General features: G+C 43.3%; 1 protein-coding gene across 1 annotated transcript in view; it reads left to right on the top strand.

Annotated features, from left to right (window-relative positions):
- Positions 1–19,771, top strand: part of MAP3K2 (mitogen-activated protein kinase kinase kinase 2) — a 269,545-nt gene that overhangs the window by 116,614 nt on the left and 133,160 nt on the right. The window contains exons 5-6 of the mRNA XM_069227045.1: positions 4,611–4,710; positions 9,705–9,818. Coding sequence (XP_069083146.1) covers positions 4,611–4,710; positions 9,705–9,818 — 214 coding nt within the window. The remainder of the gene's footprint in view (positions 1–4,610; positions 4,711–9,704; positions 9,819–19,771) is intronic.

Raw genomic sequence — 19,771 nt, 5'->3', positions numbered from 1 at the left:
ACTTGACCTTTGTGTATTTTTATTTTGTTCGCAGCTATTCCATGTGCTCTCCAGATTAAGTATTTTAAGGAGCTTGAGAAAACTTTCTCTGCTTTTATTCGGGCGAAAAACACGCCTAGATTGGCATTAGTTTCGTTATATAGGCCAGTGAAAGAAGGGGTCTTTGCATTGCTTGATTTCAAAGTATATGTAGGAGGCTGGCCTGGCTTATAGTGGGTACCTGATGGCACTTACACCTTGTGCCAGGTCCAGTTATCCCTTATTAGTAGACTAGTAGTGTTCTAGCAGCTTAGGCTGATAGAGGTAGCTACAGCAAAGCAGCTTAGGCTGAACTAGGAGACAGGCAAAGCTCCTACTATACCACTTATCTCATATAGCACTGTATCATAAGAATCACAATACTCAGAGTTTACTAAAAATAAAGGTACTTTATTTTAGTGGCAATGTGTCAGAAATATCTCAGATGATATACTCCCTTAAGAAGTAAGTAAAATACACAAAATATACACACAAACCAAAATCAGGTAAGTAAACAGTTAGAAAAGTAGTGCAAACACTGAAGAATACAATAGGATGCAATATGCATATGGGTGCTGCCTGGGCCCAGGAATGACCAGGAGATCGCCCCTTGCAGGAGGAGACAGAGAGGGCACTCAGCAACACAGAGAGCCCACGCAGAAGCAGGCAGCACCCGCAGAAACACTTGAACACGGGTTCAAGAAAACTGAGCACGACGGTCGTCTCAACACTCCAAAGGAGGGTCCGTCGAAGCCGGTGGTCAACTCAGCGAGTTGAGCAATGCAAATTTGGACCAATGGATCACTGGACTGTCGGGGTCACTTGGATCCAGCTCCTGTGTTCCACGGGCCACGCTCGTCACGATGAGAGGGGACCCAGAGGACCAGTGAAGCAGATGTTTGGTACCTGCATTAGCAGGGGGAGGATTCCGTCGACCCACAGGAGATTTCTTCTTGGCTTCCAGTGCAGGGTGAAGGCAGACAGCCCCCAGAGCATGCACCACCAGGAAACAGTTGAGAAAGCCGGCAGGATTAGGTGCTAGGATGTCGCTGGTAGTCTTCTTGCTACTTTTTTGCAGTTTTGCAGGCGTCCTAGAGCAGTCAGCGGTCGATCCTTAGCAGACGTCGAAGAGGGAGATGCAGAAGAACTCTGGTGAGCTCTTGCATTCGTTATCTGAAGAGAAGCACACTGGACAGACCCTAAATAGCCCTCAGGAGGATTGGCCACCTAGGAAGGTAAGCACCTATCAGGAGGGGTCTCTGACGTTACCTGCTGGCACTGGCCACTCAGAGGCCTCCATTGTGCCCTCACACCTCTGCATTCAAGATGGCAGAGGTCTGGGACACATTGGAGGAGCTCTGGGCATCACCCCTGGGGTGGTGATGGACAGGGGAGTGGTCACTCCCCTTTCCTTTGTCCAGTTTAGCGCCAGAGCAGGGGCTGTGGGATCCCTGAACCGGTGTAGACTGGCTTATGCAGGGAGGGCACCTTCTGTGCCCTTCAAAGCATTTCCAGAGGCTGGGGGAGGCTACTCCTCCCCAGCCCTTAACACCTATTTCCAAAGGGAGGGGAAATCCTTTGTTCTGCCTTCCTGGGACTGGGCTGCCCAGACCCCAGGAGGGCAGAAGCCTGTCTGTGGGTTGGCAGCAGCGGTAGCTGCAGTGAAAACCCCAGAGAGTTGGCTTGGCAGTACCCGGGGTCCATGCTGGAGCCCCGGGGATGCATGGGATTGGCACCTCAATACCAGATTTGGCATGGGGGGGACCAATTCCATGATCTTAGACATGTTACATGGCCATATTCGGAGTTACCATTGTGAAGCTACATATAGGGAAATTGCCCTGAACTATGTGGGGGCACCTTGGCTAGTGCCAGGGTGCCCTCACACTTAGTAACTGTGCACCTCACCTTCACTAAGTGAGGGTTAGACATATAGGTGACTTATAAGTTACTTAAGTGCAGTGTAAAATGGCAGTGAAATAACGTGGACGTCATTTCACTCAGGCTGCTGTTGCAGTCCTGTGTAATATTGGTCTGAGCTCCATATGGGTGGCAAAAGAAATGCTTCAGCCCATAGGGATCTCCTGGAACCCCAATACCCTGGGTACCTAGGTACCATATACTAGGAAATTATAAGGGTGTTCTAGTGTGCCATTTAGAATTGGAGAAAATGGTCACTAGCCTTCAGTGACAATTTTAAAGGCAGAGAGCGTATAAGCACTGAGGTTCTGATTAGCAGAGCCTCAGTGACACAGTTAGGCACCACACAGGGAACACATTTAGGCCACAAACTATGAGCACTGGGGTCCTGGCTAGCAAGATCCCAGTGAGACAGGCAAAAACAAACTGACACACAAGTAAAAATGGGGATAACATGCCAGGCAAGATAGTACTTTCCTACAGTATACTATTTTGCTAATTCTGCACATATTTTTAAATAAAACTTCTAGAACGATTGGCATAGATAATTTTTTTTATACGCCTGATATTTCACGAGTATGAGATTGCTGTTTTTCTGCGCTCCACAAGATCTCCTAAAAAGGTTTGTTACAAGGGTCTGTGGTGGCTTTTTAAAGATAAAGAACTGTATAAGCATTATAGCATCCCAGCCCTTAATGGAGCAACCCTCCTGGTAGACATTTATGCTGGAAATCGACCCCTATTAGATAAGTGCACCACTCTCAAATGGGAGCTTAATGGTTATAGTAAGGTCGTGGATTTTTTTCTATGCCACTTAGAAGACGTGGGCTGAATAGAAACCTCTATCAGGCACTTCAAAATAATGATACTTTGGCCCTTTATTGGTCTAAGACAGTTTAATAACTTAGATGTGATGTTAGTAGCATCCAAGATAGCCTGAATCTAGTTGAAGTCTGGCTAGAAACAGCAACTCAAGGAGATCTGTTAGCAGCTGGGTAGGAACAGCAGAAGGCCAATGCGCTATTTCCGAAGGCTCGGGATAAATGACAGTCCAAGGAAGGTCTTAAAATTATGAAAGAGACCTGGAAAAATATAAATGTGTTTAACTTCTCTTTAATGAAAGGAGCGAGTTTCCGTAGAATGGAATTCTATGCAAAGTGGCTACTTCATAGAACCGCGGCTTTTAGCACAAAATTACTCCCCAGCCGCCTGATAGGTGCTCGAATGAGGGGGAGGAAACAGGACCTATATTATCTGGGGCTGCCCTAAAATAACCCCTTTTTGGGCAGAAACTCAGGTGCACTGTTTACGCACTTTAGGGCTAGATCTGTCAAAAGATGCTAATGTTAATATTACATTTTTGTTAAAAAGTTTGTTCATACTCGCACTGGTAGCCAGATCAATTATTTTGCAAAACTGACGCTCTGAAACGATCCTAACATACCAAAAATGGTTGTCTAAAGTGCTAAGCAGTAACGTGCTAGAGCACGGATATGCGCCTTGGTCAGGCTCTTACAATAAATTAAAAAGATTATGGGAGGCACTGGTATTAGGGCGGGGGGGAGGGGGTGGGTAATAGAGATAAATCACTATATCTTTGAAGAGCCTGAATTCTAAAGTATTGTGGCTAAAATTTGGGACTGTGGGCAATGTGCAATATATTCTTAATACATTTCTATATATATTTTATGGCTGATGTGTAATATTCCGCATTAGGATGATGCTGGTTCCTGGATTTTGTCGTTTTTAGAATGTGTGGACTCTTCCAATAAAAATAAACATATATAAAAAGGTGTCAGAACCCTTCTAAACACAGATTATTGGTGATTTTTACTACTAAAAAGACCAGTGCAGTTACCATGCAGGCATTAGGGTCATGATTCGAATGGTGCAGTAGGTGTAGTGGCTCCTTGCTTAAAAGCTCCAGGAACTCCACTAAACACACATTGTTACGAAATTTTACTTCTAAGTAGGCAATCACAAGTGCAGTTATCTTGCCAGCCTTAAGGTCATGATTTGTATCGTGCAGCAGGCTCAGTGGCACCGGGGCCAAAAGTTGTCATGGCTCCTCTAACCACCAAATATTGCTATATTTTACTACTGAACAGGCAGTCACAATTGCAGTTCGCTTGTATTTAAGAGGGGCATGATTTGAATGGTGCAGTGGAACTTTATTAAGTACTTGTTACTATATTCTAATACAATGTCATATTAAATAAGGTACAAATTACAAGTTTGGAACCCTGGAATATTAATTCAACATATATCAGAACATAAACAACTATTAATGGCTTATCAAATTTAAAACAAACATTATTATAACCTTTTTGTACTGTTTATAAACCAGTTACTAAAATAGATTGCAAAAGAAAAAACAAAGGTTAAACCTATTGGCTTTGCCAATGCTTGTTTTAATACAACCGTTACATGCACAAAGTCCATTGCTGTGACATTGGACTGCTTTGTATATTGTATTTGTTCTTGTTTTCTCCGGGTTTTTGTTGGCGATTATAGTAACAGGATCTTCTAAGTGCAGGGAGCATAAGAAAATAGTAATGCATTACATTTTTTTGTTGTTTAACACTACAACCATTGTTATTGTATGTAGCCTCAAAAAAAATTTTTCTCCCTTTGTCAAGATGCCATGTAAATTTCTGCCTATTTTCATTCAGAATTCTGCAGTTTCCCAGACCGGTTTTGCTTGAAGATCTCATTTCTAAAGCTAAGGTTGCCTTTGGACAGGCCATGGATCTGCATTACAGCAATAATGAGGTACTGATATTTAATTTTTTGTACTTGTTTGAAATGACTTGCGTTTTTTTTTTTTTTTTTTGCTAACCATATATTTAGATACATGTTTAGATTCCTTTTAATTGCGGGGGACTACTTTATGCTAGACTTTTCTGCCCTGTGCTTATGATGTCTGGATATCATTAGTATTTAGTGTATTTTAACTGGCATGTTGGTTTCTTGAAGTGTGAGAATAAACTAGAAATTAGTTTAGAAAACTGTGAGATATATTTGTTCTTACTCTCAAGCTGTTTAGAATAGCATATCTAGCATGCCTCTGTCAGATAGATATATTTCAGACGAAAGTTGAGCTTGAAATTATATCAGCATTAAGAAGCCACTTAGGTGTGGTAGGTCGGGCTTTATTTCTAATTTTTACAATGCAGCGCATATATGGTTTGTTAGCTCGGGATCCTATTTCTTTAATTGTTAATCAGTATTCCATCCTGGTATGCTAGCTTGCTCGCATATATATTTAAGCAAAGATAACACCATTTGCAAAGCGAAATATTAAGGTTATGAATAGAATGAGAAATTGTATGGACTGAATTACAAGCTCTCCTTATGTCAACAGTTTCTCATATCTCTGTGTAAACCAAGAGGGAGGATTGAGGAATCAGCCATGGCTTCCTATTAATGGAACAACAATCAAATACCACTTTATAGGAGGATGTGTATTAATTTTGAAGTCAAATGAACATCCCTCAAAGCTGAATTCACCCGTATTAAATAAGTGAGAAGGCTGCAAAGTAGTCAACGTGAGTGTCAAAGGAATATGCAAATGATAATCAGATTACAACAAATATCCCCACTCGAAAATGTAGTATATTCATAGAAGGGCTGGTGGGACACCCTCTGGAGTGCCTCACAGCATTTAGTTGTTAAGCAAAGGTTGTGATGGGATTGAAGTCCCTATATTTGAGCCTAAACACTACGTTTTAGTAGGTGGTAAATTGTGGAGCTAGCAACACACTGAGGTACCGGGCGTAGGTACCACCCTCATCACCTCTCATTTTGTTATTTATTGATTATCAGCTGAAATAATTTAGCAAAACACACTTTTGGATAAGGTTCATTATATATTGCTGAAAGCTTACTTTATGCTGCTGAAAATATACAGATGTTCCAGATTTATTTGTTAGACTTCTCAGTCGCTGCATCTCTGATCTCTGAATAGAAGACCAGCCTTGATAATTTATACATGTTTGATTGACAGCAGCCTGAGTTATCACTAGACGTCTTGTATTCAGTACTTTGCCATTAGGTCAAAAATGGCCTTTTAAATGTAGAAGTTTTCCAACTTCATGGCGGCCAGTTCTGAGGAGAGGGAGCAAAGACTTTTCATTAATTGAACACGTTGATATTATTAAAACTGTAGCCCACCCCAAGTTGATGCCCGTGTTTCAGCTTATGCCACATAAAAACCCCTTGGCAATAATGATAGTTGATTGAATTGATACTGAATTTTAAAATGTAGGATTATTGTGCCTACCATTGTTATTTTAATGGGTTCGAGTTTGTTTGGTTAGTAATGGCACTTAGGGTGGAAACTTAGGTTTGTTATTCTGTAATTATTTTCACCTGCAAAATATTTCAAAGCATTTAAAGCCTCTTTATGTCTTTGGTAAAGTACATTGTACTAGCTCCCAAACTTGTGTCCTGTTGAGGTCCTTTTATACCCGCCTGACTCCTCTTTCACTTCAGATCAGCAGGATTCACAGTTACTGCAGAGGCATGAGGAGCAGGCATATTACTTGATAGATTTCGTCTAAGAAGGAAACCCATGTATTGCTGTTGTCACATTCCAGTAACTTTTCTTGCCTTGGCTCATTAAGCAGTTCTACACAGAACAGGAATGTTCAGTATTGTCAGTAAATTTTCTTTTCATGAAGTTGCTTGACAGTTATTTACTAGCTGGCGATAAGTTGATCTTGATATGGTGTGAGGTGAATTGTCTCCCTTATGCTAAACGGAATAGGGACAGTTTATAAAAACTGTATACAGTTAAAGTAAAGGCTAACTGTGTATCCCAATTTGAACCTGCATTTCTACTTGGATTGGCTGAAATTTAAATGATGGTGGCGTAATTTCAGGAATAGGAAGAATTTTGTGTTATGTTTGGTATGCCGAATTCCCGCAATTACGCCACTTCACATAATTGCACTCCAAAATGTACTGTCAGTGGCGCAATTTGTGGTAAAAAATTACTACAAACACACAAACAGAATGCAAGCGACTGTTTGCAATGCTTTTGTTTAAATTCAGCCTCTCACCAAAATTTGTGTAATTCACATAATTATGCAAAAACAAATTACAAGAAATTCCCACAGCCCTTATTAAACATTTTTGTGTTGTACATGAGTAATCAGGAGATCTTCCAGTTCTGTTTTATCAAAGTAAAATATCTAGGAATATTTGCCAGTAATGGCCCCTTTATACTATTACTACAAAGTATATTGTGCCAGTAGAAAATAACTTCTTTATTATTCAACTTATTAGGGTCAGTCGTATAGTATCTGAATTTTAATATGTGAGGGATGCTTTGTGACCACGTCAGGTGAGCAATTACATTCAGTGTTTATAGTAAGACACGTACTACAACGTTTATTGTTAAGATGCAGCTATGACCAGCAGTGGTACTGTTGGATCATCCTGCATTCAGGTGCATGTGGTCCATTCAGTGTGGCATTGAATCGTTGACTACATTCTGGCCATGTCAACATTTTCCAGAGACTTTTTCAGGGCAAAACATAAGTTATTTGATTATCATGTACTCTGTCAGTTAGAGGAGGACTACAAATTAATCTGTGCTTTTCATTCTACCATGATGTGAGTAGATCGAATTACAGCAAGTCCTTCTTATGTTTGGAAATGTACGTTCCTGTGAGGTAGTCCCCAAACACTTACAATAAAAAAATATATAATCATCAATCAAGGCGGCCTTTCTTTGCACATTGTAAAAGACTGGGGAGTGGGGGGGTTGGCGCTTGTAAGTAGATAATAAGGTGGTATAACTAGGTGTTATAGGAGCAGATAATAAGCATACACTGGTCCTTAGTATCGATTTGGCTAAACCATATAGTACATATAATGTGCTTATAAAAAAGGTCCTTCACAATCTAGTCATTTTTGTTATTAAAAATGCAGCAGCAAACGGTATCCATCATCACAGAGACCAGCAAGGACTTGATGGACTTGGGCAGAGAAGGTTTTCAGAACTGCTCCACTGTGGAGGATTAGATACAGTAACCAAATACAATCAGGATTTTGGTACGGGTTAGGATTGCAAAAAGAGAAATAATTATTAAAAGATATTCATGGTTGTTGTGGAATGGAAAACAAAACAAGTTTTTTCCCGTGACCTCATGAAGGTATACGCTTTCGGGGCACGGCCAATGTTTGCAGAGTGGCGGCGGATCGATGCTGGTCCATTCCAGATACCTAGAGAATCCTGCAAGTGCTGAGAGCTCGGCGTTGGAATGGTTTTGTTTTTGAGGATTAGTTTTAGACAGTCTAACAATCAGTGGGTGTATGAAGCTATTTGTATGCCAAAAGATTGGACCACTTTGGCAAGAGGGGGCCTTGTATTTAAACAAGTGTTGGCCCCTAAAGCAGAGTCCTACAGATCACTCAGACAAAGCCCATGGTTTTTTGACTGTAAGGGATGAATCGAAGCTTCCTGAGAACGATAAGATAACTTATTGATCACGTTTCTTTAATCTTCTTAGATGCCAGTCAGTCCAATAGAATAGCACTACATCTCCATAGCCAACTGGAAGGAACATGTGCTAATATCCCAGTCACTTTCTGCCTCTTGTGAAGTAAGAGAAGTACCACATGTGCGACGTGTATTTCAAAAGGAACTACTAATAAAGTACCATCTCCATCACAAACTTGTATTTGAACTGCAGTGCCTGGGCTCCTGTGCTCGTCTCCAGCATCAAACCTGGTGATGGGGGTTCCACAGCTGGCAATTCAACGTGAAAAAGCCTGTATTTAGGGTGTCAGTGGCAGAAAGGCATGGTACATGTGGTGAGCAGAAAGCCACCTAATCCAGAGAAGGCATCCAACCACCTATGCTCCCTACTCTCCTAGGGACCCGTAACAGAGTCAGTAACAGCCATTCCTCTCACTTGTATATAATGACATTCTCCACGGTAGCGGATCCCCAATTATACATCATTTCAGAACCCCTAGAAGTGCAAAACATTCTGTTATTTGTGCATTTTCAGTTTTATATTCAGCCTCCTAATCCTACATTCCTCCACCTCTGGGTTTGTCCTCAGAGGTCGGTTGTGCAACATTTGGGGAGGCGATACACGGGAGATCTATGAACTAGGTGCTCGCCAACAAAAAAAAAAAGTTCATGACCGATAGTGCACACCACTGATCAAACCTCACTTGACACTCTTCCTCCCCCCCCCCCCAAAAAAAATAATGATTGAACATATCATCCTGTGGCCAATCTTTTTTTAGATTTTTTTTTATTATGACTTTCTTCGTGGCATCTACCTTTGCCCTCGAAGTCTCTCCTTCAGGATAATTTGAACCAGCTTTTCAAGAAAACTTCCAATTGTGGAACTATTGATGTCAAAAATCTTCAGTATTTGTTCAGTGGAGTGTCTGGGCTACATCTGGGACGAATAAAACATGGGCAGAAAATTCAGTGTGTCATGGAGTTCACAGTAGATATGTTTGTGCGCCGGCATGTGACGTTACCACAGGTGTTGCCTTTGTGTGCATATAAGAACACACATTACAGTTGCCCCTTGTCACAAAGACTTGGGCCTAAAGTGCACACAAATGTAATAATATTCAGAGACCTGATGCTAGAAAGAGCTATTGGCATGTGAATCTGATGATCCCAGGTAGTAGGACACAAACCTGCACTGTCTGTGTTGCTCTGCACGTCATCAGTTATGCCTGTTTCCATTCAAGTGTAAATCGTGTATTAAATATGTGTTTACTCCTTGCAGCTGGCGATCCCACTCATGACACAGGATGACCTGGATAAAGCTGTTGAACTGCTTGACCGAAGTCTTCATATGAAAAGCCTCAAGATTCTGCTGGTGGTGCATAGAAATTGCCAGGTAGGATGGATGCTCTCTTGCATGACTTGAAAAGATGTTTCTGTTAGCTCCCACTTAGTGACATTTGTGTTATATAAGCAGAAAGTGAACCATATTTAAAATCGTGTAAATAAAATAACTATCTTATATGCCAGGATCAAATGTCCTGGGGGGGGGGGGATGGGTTGAGGGGGGAAGTGCCGCTGCTCCATTCAAGAATATATTTGTGTAGTGAATAATTTTCAGGTCCTGATGCATGAAAGACTTTCAGTTCATAATACCAGTGCATTTTAAATTTGCTTGCTTTGCGAATAACATTTCAAGTGTGCACTTTTCAAGCTTTTAGGAGTTACAGCAAAATGGGCCATTAAAAGTGAGTCTTAAATCATATACCTAGCCCTCTCACGAGAATTAAGTGCATTGTGACAGCTCCTTCTGTCACAAAGCAACTGAGGCTATCGGATGCATATATATATATATATATATATATATATATATATATGTGTGTTCCGTGGCATGTGTAGCTGCAGATACACATGCTGTGCACTGTTCCTGCCATCTAGTGTTGGGCTCGGAGTTTTACAAGTCGTTTTTCTTCGAAGAAGTCTTTTCGAGTCACAGGACCGAGTGACTCCTCCCTTTCGGTTCCATTGGGCATGGACTCCATCTTAGATTGTTTTCTTTCAGCCATCGGGTTCGGACGTGTTCCTCTTCGCTCCGGGAATTCGAGTCGGAAAAAGACTAAATTCACCGAAAATTGTCGGTATTGTTTTCGATCGCGAAACATCTTGCATCGCCACCTCGACGCCGGCGGTTGCCCTTCGGGGCTCCCGCGCCCAGCCAGGGCCTGGTCGGCCCGACCGCAGAAAATGTCGAAGCCTAATGGACCGGACCCCGTTCCGTTTCTGCCCACAGTGCCACGCCAATTATCCCTACACAGACCAACACCAGGTCTGTAATCTGTGTTTGTCACCGGACCACCGAGAGGATACTTGTGAGGCCTGCAGGTCCTTCCGTTTGAAGAAAACCTTGAGGGATCGAAGGTTGAGGCGACTGCAAATGGTGTTGAAGAGTTCGAACACCTCGACGTCGAGGAAGAGGAGATGGCCATCCAAGTTGCCGATTCGGACGACTCCGACGCAGACCGACCACCCACAGCAGGCTAGCAAGTGAGTACCCCTGCCCCGACCCAAGTCCAGAGTCAGTCCAAAACAAAACTAAAGGCCTCTGGGACGCCACTGCCGCAAGGCCATGGCTCGACCCACAAGAAATCAAGCGGTGACCAGGCAACACCTTAGACACCGAAAAAGGCCAAATCCGTGCCGAAGTCTTCGGACTCGAGCCGAGACACCGTGTCCGAGAAAACTCGTTATCGACTCGTCGAGTCGAAGCCTCGAAAGAGTCTTTCAGAGCCGAGGCCTACTGTCAGCATGGGCATTTCGGTGCCGAAAAAAACGTCGTACACCGAGGAACATGGACTCTCAAAACAATTGAGGAACTTCACCAAATTGAGGGGTTTGATGAAACACAGGCAAGGATACAGATCCATAAGGATACTGGGAAGATCCAAACGGCACCTCCTCTCAAATTCAAAAGGAAACTGGCTTTCCAAGGACGTTCAGACACTGAGCAGCCAAAGGCTAAAGTTCCTAGAGAACAATCTCCGCCACGGCAGTTTTCTCCATCACATTCTCCTCCGCATTCTCCTCAGAGAACTATTTCTCCCCTTGCAACACCCACTGCACAGTCACCCACACACACTGTGCACTCGCAACAGGATACAGACCCATGGGACCTCTATGATGACCCAGTGTCGGACAATAGCCCGGAGTGCTATCCTTCGAAACCCTCTCCACCCGAAGATAGCACCTCCTACACTCAGGTCTTGGCGAGGGCGGCTGCATTCCACAGTGTGAGCATGCACACAGAGCCATTAGACGACGATTTTCTTTTTAATACTTTGTCCTCCACGCATGCTTCTTATCAAAGTCTGCCCATGCTCCCAGGCATGCTTAAACATGGGCAACACATTTTTTCAGGAGCCCGTGAAGGGAAGACCCATAACACCAAGGGTGGAAAAGAAATACAAGCCACCATCGTCAGACCCAGTATTCATCACCCAGCAGTTAGGAAGAGATCCAACTCGCAGTCATTGGGAGATGCACCACCTCCAGATAAGGAGAGTAACAGACGCGGCAGGAAAGAGGGAAGCGTCACAAGCTGCCAATCAGTGGCGCATAGCAAACTCTCAAGCCCTCCTCGCACGATATGACCGAGCTCATTGGGACGCGATGAGCAATATTATCCAACACCTCCCCAAGGAATACCAGAAAAGAGCTCAGCAAGTTGTAGAGGGAGGGACAAGCAATATCCAACAATCAAATACGATCTGCACTACATTCCGCCGACACTGCCGCAAGAACAGTGAACACTGCAGTGTCAATTAGACGCCATGCTTGGCTGAGATCCTCAGGTTTCAAACCAGACATTCAACAGGCTGTTCTCAACATGCCATTTAATCAGCAACAGCTATTTAGCACACAAGTGGACACAGCCATCGAAAAAATTAAAAAAGGACACTAATACAGCCAAAGCAATTGGAGCGCTCTACTTGTCCCAATACAGAGGGACATTCAGAAAACAGCAGTTTAGGGGAGGTTTTAGACCACAGTCATCAGAAACATCCACCTCTCAAACAAAACCCTCCTACCAATCACAATATCAGAGAGGGGGTTTCGCGAGTCCTTCAGGGGACAATTCCCAAAGGCCAGGGGAAAATTCCAGAGCACAAAGCAGGCCACTAACACCAAGCAGTGACTTTGCCATCACCTTCCCCCAACACACATCCCCTGTGGGAGGAAGACTAGAAATGTTCCACAATCAGTGGTCAGACATAACAACGGACACATGGGTACTATCAATTATCCAACATGGTTACTGCATAGAATTCACACAGTTTCCTCCAGATATTCCCCCAAAAACACACACACTATAGTCGCACCATCTCACTTTGTTACAAACAGAGGTGCAGGCACTTTTAACAAAACAGGCTATAGAACTAGTTCCTCATCCATAAAAAGGAACAGGGGTCTATACCCTGTACTTCCGTATTCCAAAAAAGGACAAAACACTAAGACCAATATTAGATCTCAGGAACCTCAACCTATACATCAAATCAGAACACTTTCACATGGTGACACTACAAGACGTAGTCCCATTACTAAAGCAGGGAGAATACCTGTCAACACTGGACTTAAAAGATGCGTATTTCCATATACCCATCCATCCATCTCACAAAAAATATCTGAGGTTTGTTATACAAGGAAAACATTACCAATTCAAGGTATTGCCTTTTGGGATAACAGCCCCCAGAGTATTTACATAATGCCTTGCCGTGGTAGCGGCATACATAAGGAGACAACATATGCATGTATTCCCATATCTCGACGATTGGCTAATAAAGGCCAACACTCAACAGCAGTGACAAAATCACACACGTTACGTAATAGATACCCTACATACACTGGGGTTTTCTATAAATTACCAAAAGTCACACTTGCAACCATCCCAAACTCAGCAATACTTGGGAGCTACACTCAAAAAGCGATTGCAAGTCCAAGGCCACAAAGGGTACAATCATTCCACACCATGGTACCAAAAATACAACCAAATCAGCATTACACAGTCAGATTTGTGATGAGACTCCTGGGCATGATGGCATCATGCATCGCAATTGTCCTAAACGCACAGTTACACATGCGGCCCTTACAGCAGTGCATGGTCGCAGGCACAGGGTCATCTCCAAGATCTAGTGTTGATAGACCGCCAAACACACTATTCGCTTCAATGTTGGAACCCCATAAATTTAAACAAAGGGCGGCCTTTTCAAGACCTTGTGCCTCACGCCATTCTCACAACAGACGCATCAATGATTGGGTGGGGAGCACACCTCAACAATCACAGTATACAAGGACAGTGGGACAATCAACAAAAACAGCTACACATAAACCACTTAGAACTACTATCTGTTTTTCTAGCACTAAAAGCTTTTCAACCTCTTCTAGCTCACAAACACATTCTTGTCAAAACAGACAATATGACAACAATGTACTACTTAAACAAGGGGGAACACACTCATCACAACTTTGCCTCCTAGCACAAAAAAGTTGGCATTGGGCAATTCACTACAATCAATCAATCAATCACAGATATTTATAGAGCGCACTACATACCCGTTAGGGTTCCAAGGCGCTGGGGGAGCGCAATATTCACCTAATAGCGCAATACATCCCAGGCATTCACAATCAATTGGCGGACAATCTCAGTCGAGATCACCAGCAAACTCACGACTGGGAAATACATCCCCAGGTACTACAAAAATACTTTCGCCAGTGGGGTACAGCAGATATAGATCTGTTCGCCACAAACCAAAACGCAAAATGCCAAAACTTCGTGTCCAGGTACCCACACCCTCAGTCCAAGGGCAATGCTCTATGGATCAATTGGTCAGAAATATTTGCTTACGCTTTTCCCCCTCTCCCACTCATTCCTTTTCTAGTCAACAAACTGCGTCAAAACAAACTCAGACTAATTCTCATAGCAGCAACGTGGGCACGCCAACCGTGGTACACGACACTGTTGGACCTATCAGTAGTACCTCACATCAAACTTCCAAACAGACCAGACCTGTTAACACAATACAAACAACAGATCAGACACCCCAATCCAGCAATGCTCAATCTAACAATCTGGCTCCTGAAGTTTTAGAGTTTGGCTATCTAAATCTTCCAAACGAGTGTATGGAAGTCATTAAAAAGGCAAGAAAACCTACCACCAGGCATTGCTATGCTAATAAATGGAAAAGATTTGTTTTCTACTGCCAAGCGAAACACATCACACCATTGGATGCGTCCATACAGGACATCGTAGGATATTTACTACACCTACAAAATGCAAATCTTGCCTTTTCATCCATCAAAATACACCTCACTGCAATTTCAGCTTACTTGCAAATTAAACACACAAAATCCCTATTTAGAATACCAGTCATTAAAGCCTTCATGGAAGGACTAAAGCGGATCATACCTCCAAGAACTCAACCAGTACCCTCGTGAAATCTTAATATTGTACTTACATGACTCATGGGTCCACCTTTTGAACCCATGCATTCTTTTCAAATCCAATTCTTAACTTGCAAAGTGGCATTTCTAACAGCTATCACTTCATTATGAAGAGTTAGTGAAATATGGGCTTTCACTATTGAGGAATCCTTTATACAAGTACACAAACATAAAGTTGTTCTCAGCACAAATCCAAAATTTCTACCAAAAGTCATTTCACCGTTTCATTTGAACCAAACAGTAGAACTCAGTCTTCTTCCCACAGCCAGATTCGGTAGCAGAGAGAGCACTGCATCCATTAGATATAAAAAGAGCTCTAATGTACTATATAGACAGAACAAAACCATTTCGTAAAACTAAACAATTGTTCGTCGCATTCCAGAAACCCCATGCTGGGAACCCTATATCCAAACAAGGCATAGCCAGATGGATAGTTAAATGTAAACAAACTTGTTACCTTAAAGCCAAAAGAGAACTAATCATTACACCAAAGGCGCACTCCACTAGAAAGAAAGGAGCAACAATGGCCTTTCTAGGTAACATTCCAATGACGGAGATTTGTAAGGCAGCCACTTGGTCCACACCTCATACTTTTACCAAACACTACTGTGTAGATGTGTTAGCAACACAACAAGCCACAGTAGGACAGGCTGTCCCAAGAACATTATTTCAAACAACTTCAACTCCTACAGGCTGACCACCGCTTTTGGGAGGATTACGGCTTTGTAGTCTATGCACAGCATGTGTATCTGCAGCTACTCATGCCACCGAATAGAAAATGTCACTTACCCAGTGTACATCTGTTCGTGGCATGTTCCGCTGCAGATTCACATGAGCCCTCCCACCTCCCCGAGAGCCTATAGCCGTTTAAGTTGCAATTAACATTGTATGTATGTAAATAAATAAACATTCTATTACCTCAAACTATGTACATACATATCTATTTCAATGCATGGACATCTTTACTATTCTCATTCTACCACTCCTACCTCACCCTCTGCAGGAAAACAATCTAATATGGAGTCGATGCCTATGCGCAATGTAACCGAAAGGGAGGAGTCACTCGGTCCCGTGACTCGAAAAGACTTCTTCGAAGAAAAACAACTTGTAACACTCCGAGCCCAACACTAGATGGCAGGAACAGTGCACAGCATGTGAATCTGCAGCGGAACATGCCACGAACAGATGTGTAAGTGACATTTTCCATATATATATATATATATATATATATATATATATATATATACATATATATATATATATATATATATATATATATATATATTAAACTGTCACTGTTTGGTCATATATATATATATATTAAACTGTCACTGTTTGGTCATGTGGGCACCTTTTGCACAGAACTCCAAATATGTTTTCTTTTCAAGTAGCTGCTCATTTAATATCCTTGTTATGTGCGTCACATTGATTTACTAATCATTTCAGTGTACATAATGAACCATTGTTGCAGACATATTTTGATTATTCCAGGCGGTTCCCATTCTTGTTGTCCAAAGGGTGAGAACGATACTGGAGGCTTGACAACTTTGGTGGCTCCAACCCTGATGCTATGTTTCCATCGACTCTGGTCCCTATGCCTTTTATGACCAGAAACCCTGCTAAGGAACCATCCCTTGTTAGGTTGGAATCTTCTTCACACAAACACACATGCCACTTGTGTGAGACTGACTATGCTGCGCGCTAGAAGCCTTTGAAGACAGGATGAGATTATCCGTGTGTTGAAAGGGAAAGTAAAGGCATACTTCAGTGGCATACCCATGGGCTTGCTATAAATTGTCTGTCTCCTGTGCTCACCCAATGCCTATTGAGTATTATCGTCGCAAAGCTGATAATTTGGAGGCTGATAACCTTCTTCCCTTCTTAATACACTGATGCTTTCTTGCCTCTGTACCTCAAAAAATGCGAGTGACCTGGATGTTTTATCAGAAGAGGCTACCCCTCTACTCAAACCCTTTACCACAAAAAGGGTTTCTCTTCTTCTTTCTTCTTCTTTCTTCTTCTTTTTCTTATGACTGTGGGTCATAAAATATATGCTTCTGGTAGTCTTGCCTTCCACAAAGGTAATACCACCAGACTCCTGGGTCGATATGCATCTTCTATGCGAATTGGCAAAACTCTCTGTAATCAATCAACCTATCAGCCCACTTAAAAAAATCAACTTACCCATTTGGTCAGCAACAGTTTGGAAATCTCCAAACAGCTCCTGATGTGTGATCTGGTGGCTACGGACACATAGTTCAGTAGCTGGACACCACTGTACAATCAGCCTTGGATGCATTCCAGTGGATTGTCAGATGTCCAGGAAACACACATGAATATGCCATGCCGTTGTTTGGAGGGAAGGCAGCCAGCAACGGCAACCTTCCCAGCTGATCTAGATAATCCAACAAATTTACCACTCCTCTTGGTGCCAGAGTAGATCAGTGGTATGCCATCACCAACAGCAGATCCTGCCTCTGCCGTCCTCTGCTGCCTCACGACCTCTTTGGCTCCCCTCGCTTATAACACCCTCTTTCTGTAGAGGGAGGGTCTCTTACTTTTTCCATCAAATTGCACATGATTATGGCGGATAGCTTGGTTACTGGGCGTGTTGCATATAGCAGTGGGCACAGCAAAAGGCAGTTTTCCCCGTAGGAACTTAGGTTGTAAACTGTGTGAGAGCAGGTGCTCCCAGTCAGTTCTCGTTGAAGGACTATGAGTGGGCACTACACCCCAATGTGACGGCGTTCCTGTATGTGGATCTTTTTATCACAGAAATGTCCTCAATTTTGTACCATACAGTTACTCCAGAATTGGAACTTTCATAGATTCACCTGCTTGAATCCTTACCGGTCGTCGAGGTGGGAGTCCCCAGTGTTATACAAAAGCAATACTCTAATGTATATGTACATTACAGGCATTAGACCTTTAAATTAGTAACGTATCACAGTCATTTTGTAAAAATGGACCAAAATCCAGAATCCAACAATCAGGTTACACCTCCCTCTAGAACACTCCTGTGAGGAGCTGCATTCCCTCAGATTTTCCACCGCATGTCGTGCTTAGGAGTCTCCTCTGACCTCTGCTCAGTTCTTTCTCAGAAATCCTGTTCTGAGGTGTTTGTAGACCTCAACTACTCTTTTTCTTCACAGAACTTCAACTTTTATTCAAGTAGGTGCTTCAAACTGACCAGTATATCAGAGACACCAGAAAAGTGGCTATTCAGATCTTGTACTACCTGTATGAAGAAGAGGCTTCATATTGATGACCCACATGACTACTGCATATACTGTCTCTACGTGAACCATAAGACCAGAGACTGCAGAGTATGTCGAAACATTTCTACAAAAACTTTAAAAGTTAGAGAGGGCCATCTTCTCCTATGGCTACAGACGTTAAAGACCAGAAGCAACCCTGTTTCTGATGATATAGTGCCTCCTCTTCTGTGTCAGTCAGTAAAACTCCTGAGAAGAGACATAGGGAGGATAACACCAATGAACCTTCCAAAAAGGCTCTTAAGAAATCATCTGAGGGCTCCTTTAATCTCACAGCCCTTCTAAGAAACATTCTGCCTAGTTGGGAAAGACGAAGACAGAGTTCGATGGCATCTGTCGCTGTAGATACACATGTTGTGCATAGCCCGCCATCTGGTGTTGGGTCGGAGTGTTACAAGTTGTTTTTCTTCGAAGAAGTCTTTCGAGTCACGGGACCGAGGGACTCCTCCTCTTTGTCTCCATTGCGCATGGGCGTCGACTCCATCTTCGATTGTTTTCTTTCCGCCATCGGGTTCGGACGTGTTCCTTTCGCTCCGGGTTTCGAAACGGAAAGTTAGCTCTAAAATCGGAAAATTACGTCGGTATTGTTGCGTTCGGGATCGGGTTAGATAGCATCGACATCGAATCGATACGATAACATCTCCGTTGCCCTTCGGGGTAGTTTTCGATCCCCCGTCGGGGCCTGGTCGGCCCGACCGCGTGTGACATCGACGCTGATGGAACGGACCCCGTTCCGATTCTGTCCTAAATGCCACAACAAATACCCATATACAGACCAACATTCGGTCTGTAACCTGTGCCTGTCGCCCGAGCACAGGGAAGAAACTTGTGAGGCCTGTCGTGCGTTCCGGTCCCGAAAAACGCTCCGTGACCGCCGAGCCAGAAGACTGCAAATGGCGTCCACGCCGACAGGACACCGAGATTTCGAGGAACAAGAAGAAGTAGAAGCCTTCTCGATCCATGACTCGGACGAATTCGACGACCATGAAACAGTGAGTAAGACGTCGAAGATAGCACATAAGAAAACTGACAAGGCCCAGGGGACGCCACTGCCATCAGGCCATGGCTCAACCCATAAAATCGGTGACCGACCATCGGCACCGAAGAAGGCCGAAATAGTGCCGAGATCGTCCGACTCGGGTCGAGACACAGGCACCCAGCCGTCTTGGGACAGAGATAGTGCTGCCGTCAAAGATCGATGCCGAGATAGCGGAGCCGAAGCTGCTCGACGCAGAGACAGCGGCACCGAGGAGGATCGACGCTGAGAGGGTTCGACTCCGAAAAAGAGAAAAGTCGTCTCGGAGCCGAAAAAGAGCTTGGACATAGTTTCGGTGCCAAAACGACCCGCAACCGAGCCAACTACCGGTTCCTATTCAGAGGAACAATCACTGTCCTCTCAAATACAAAAGCATAGATTCGAGGAGGAATTACAATCCACCGAGGTGGACCACACTCAAAAACGGATTTTTATACAGAGTGGAACAGGGAAAATAAGCACCCTTCCCCCTATTAGGAGGAAGAGGAGACTTGAATTCCAACAAGAACAAGCACCACAAACAAAACTGGTGAAGAAGGTAAC

The sequence above is a fragment of the Pleurodeles waltl genome, chromosome 3_2 (assembly GCF_031143425.1).
Source record: "Pleurodeles waltl isolate 20211129_DDA chromosome 3_2, aPleWal1.hap1.20221129, whole genome shotgun sequence".
Lineage (NCBI taxonomy): Eukaryota > Metazoa > Chordata > Amphibia > Caudata > Salamandridae > Pleurodeles > Pleurodeles waltl.
This window is presented reverse-complemented; position numbering and strand designations above follow the sequence as displayed.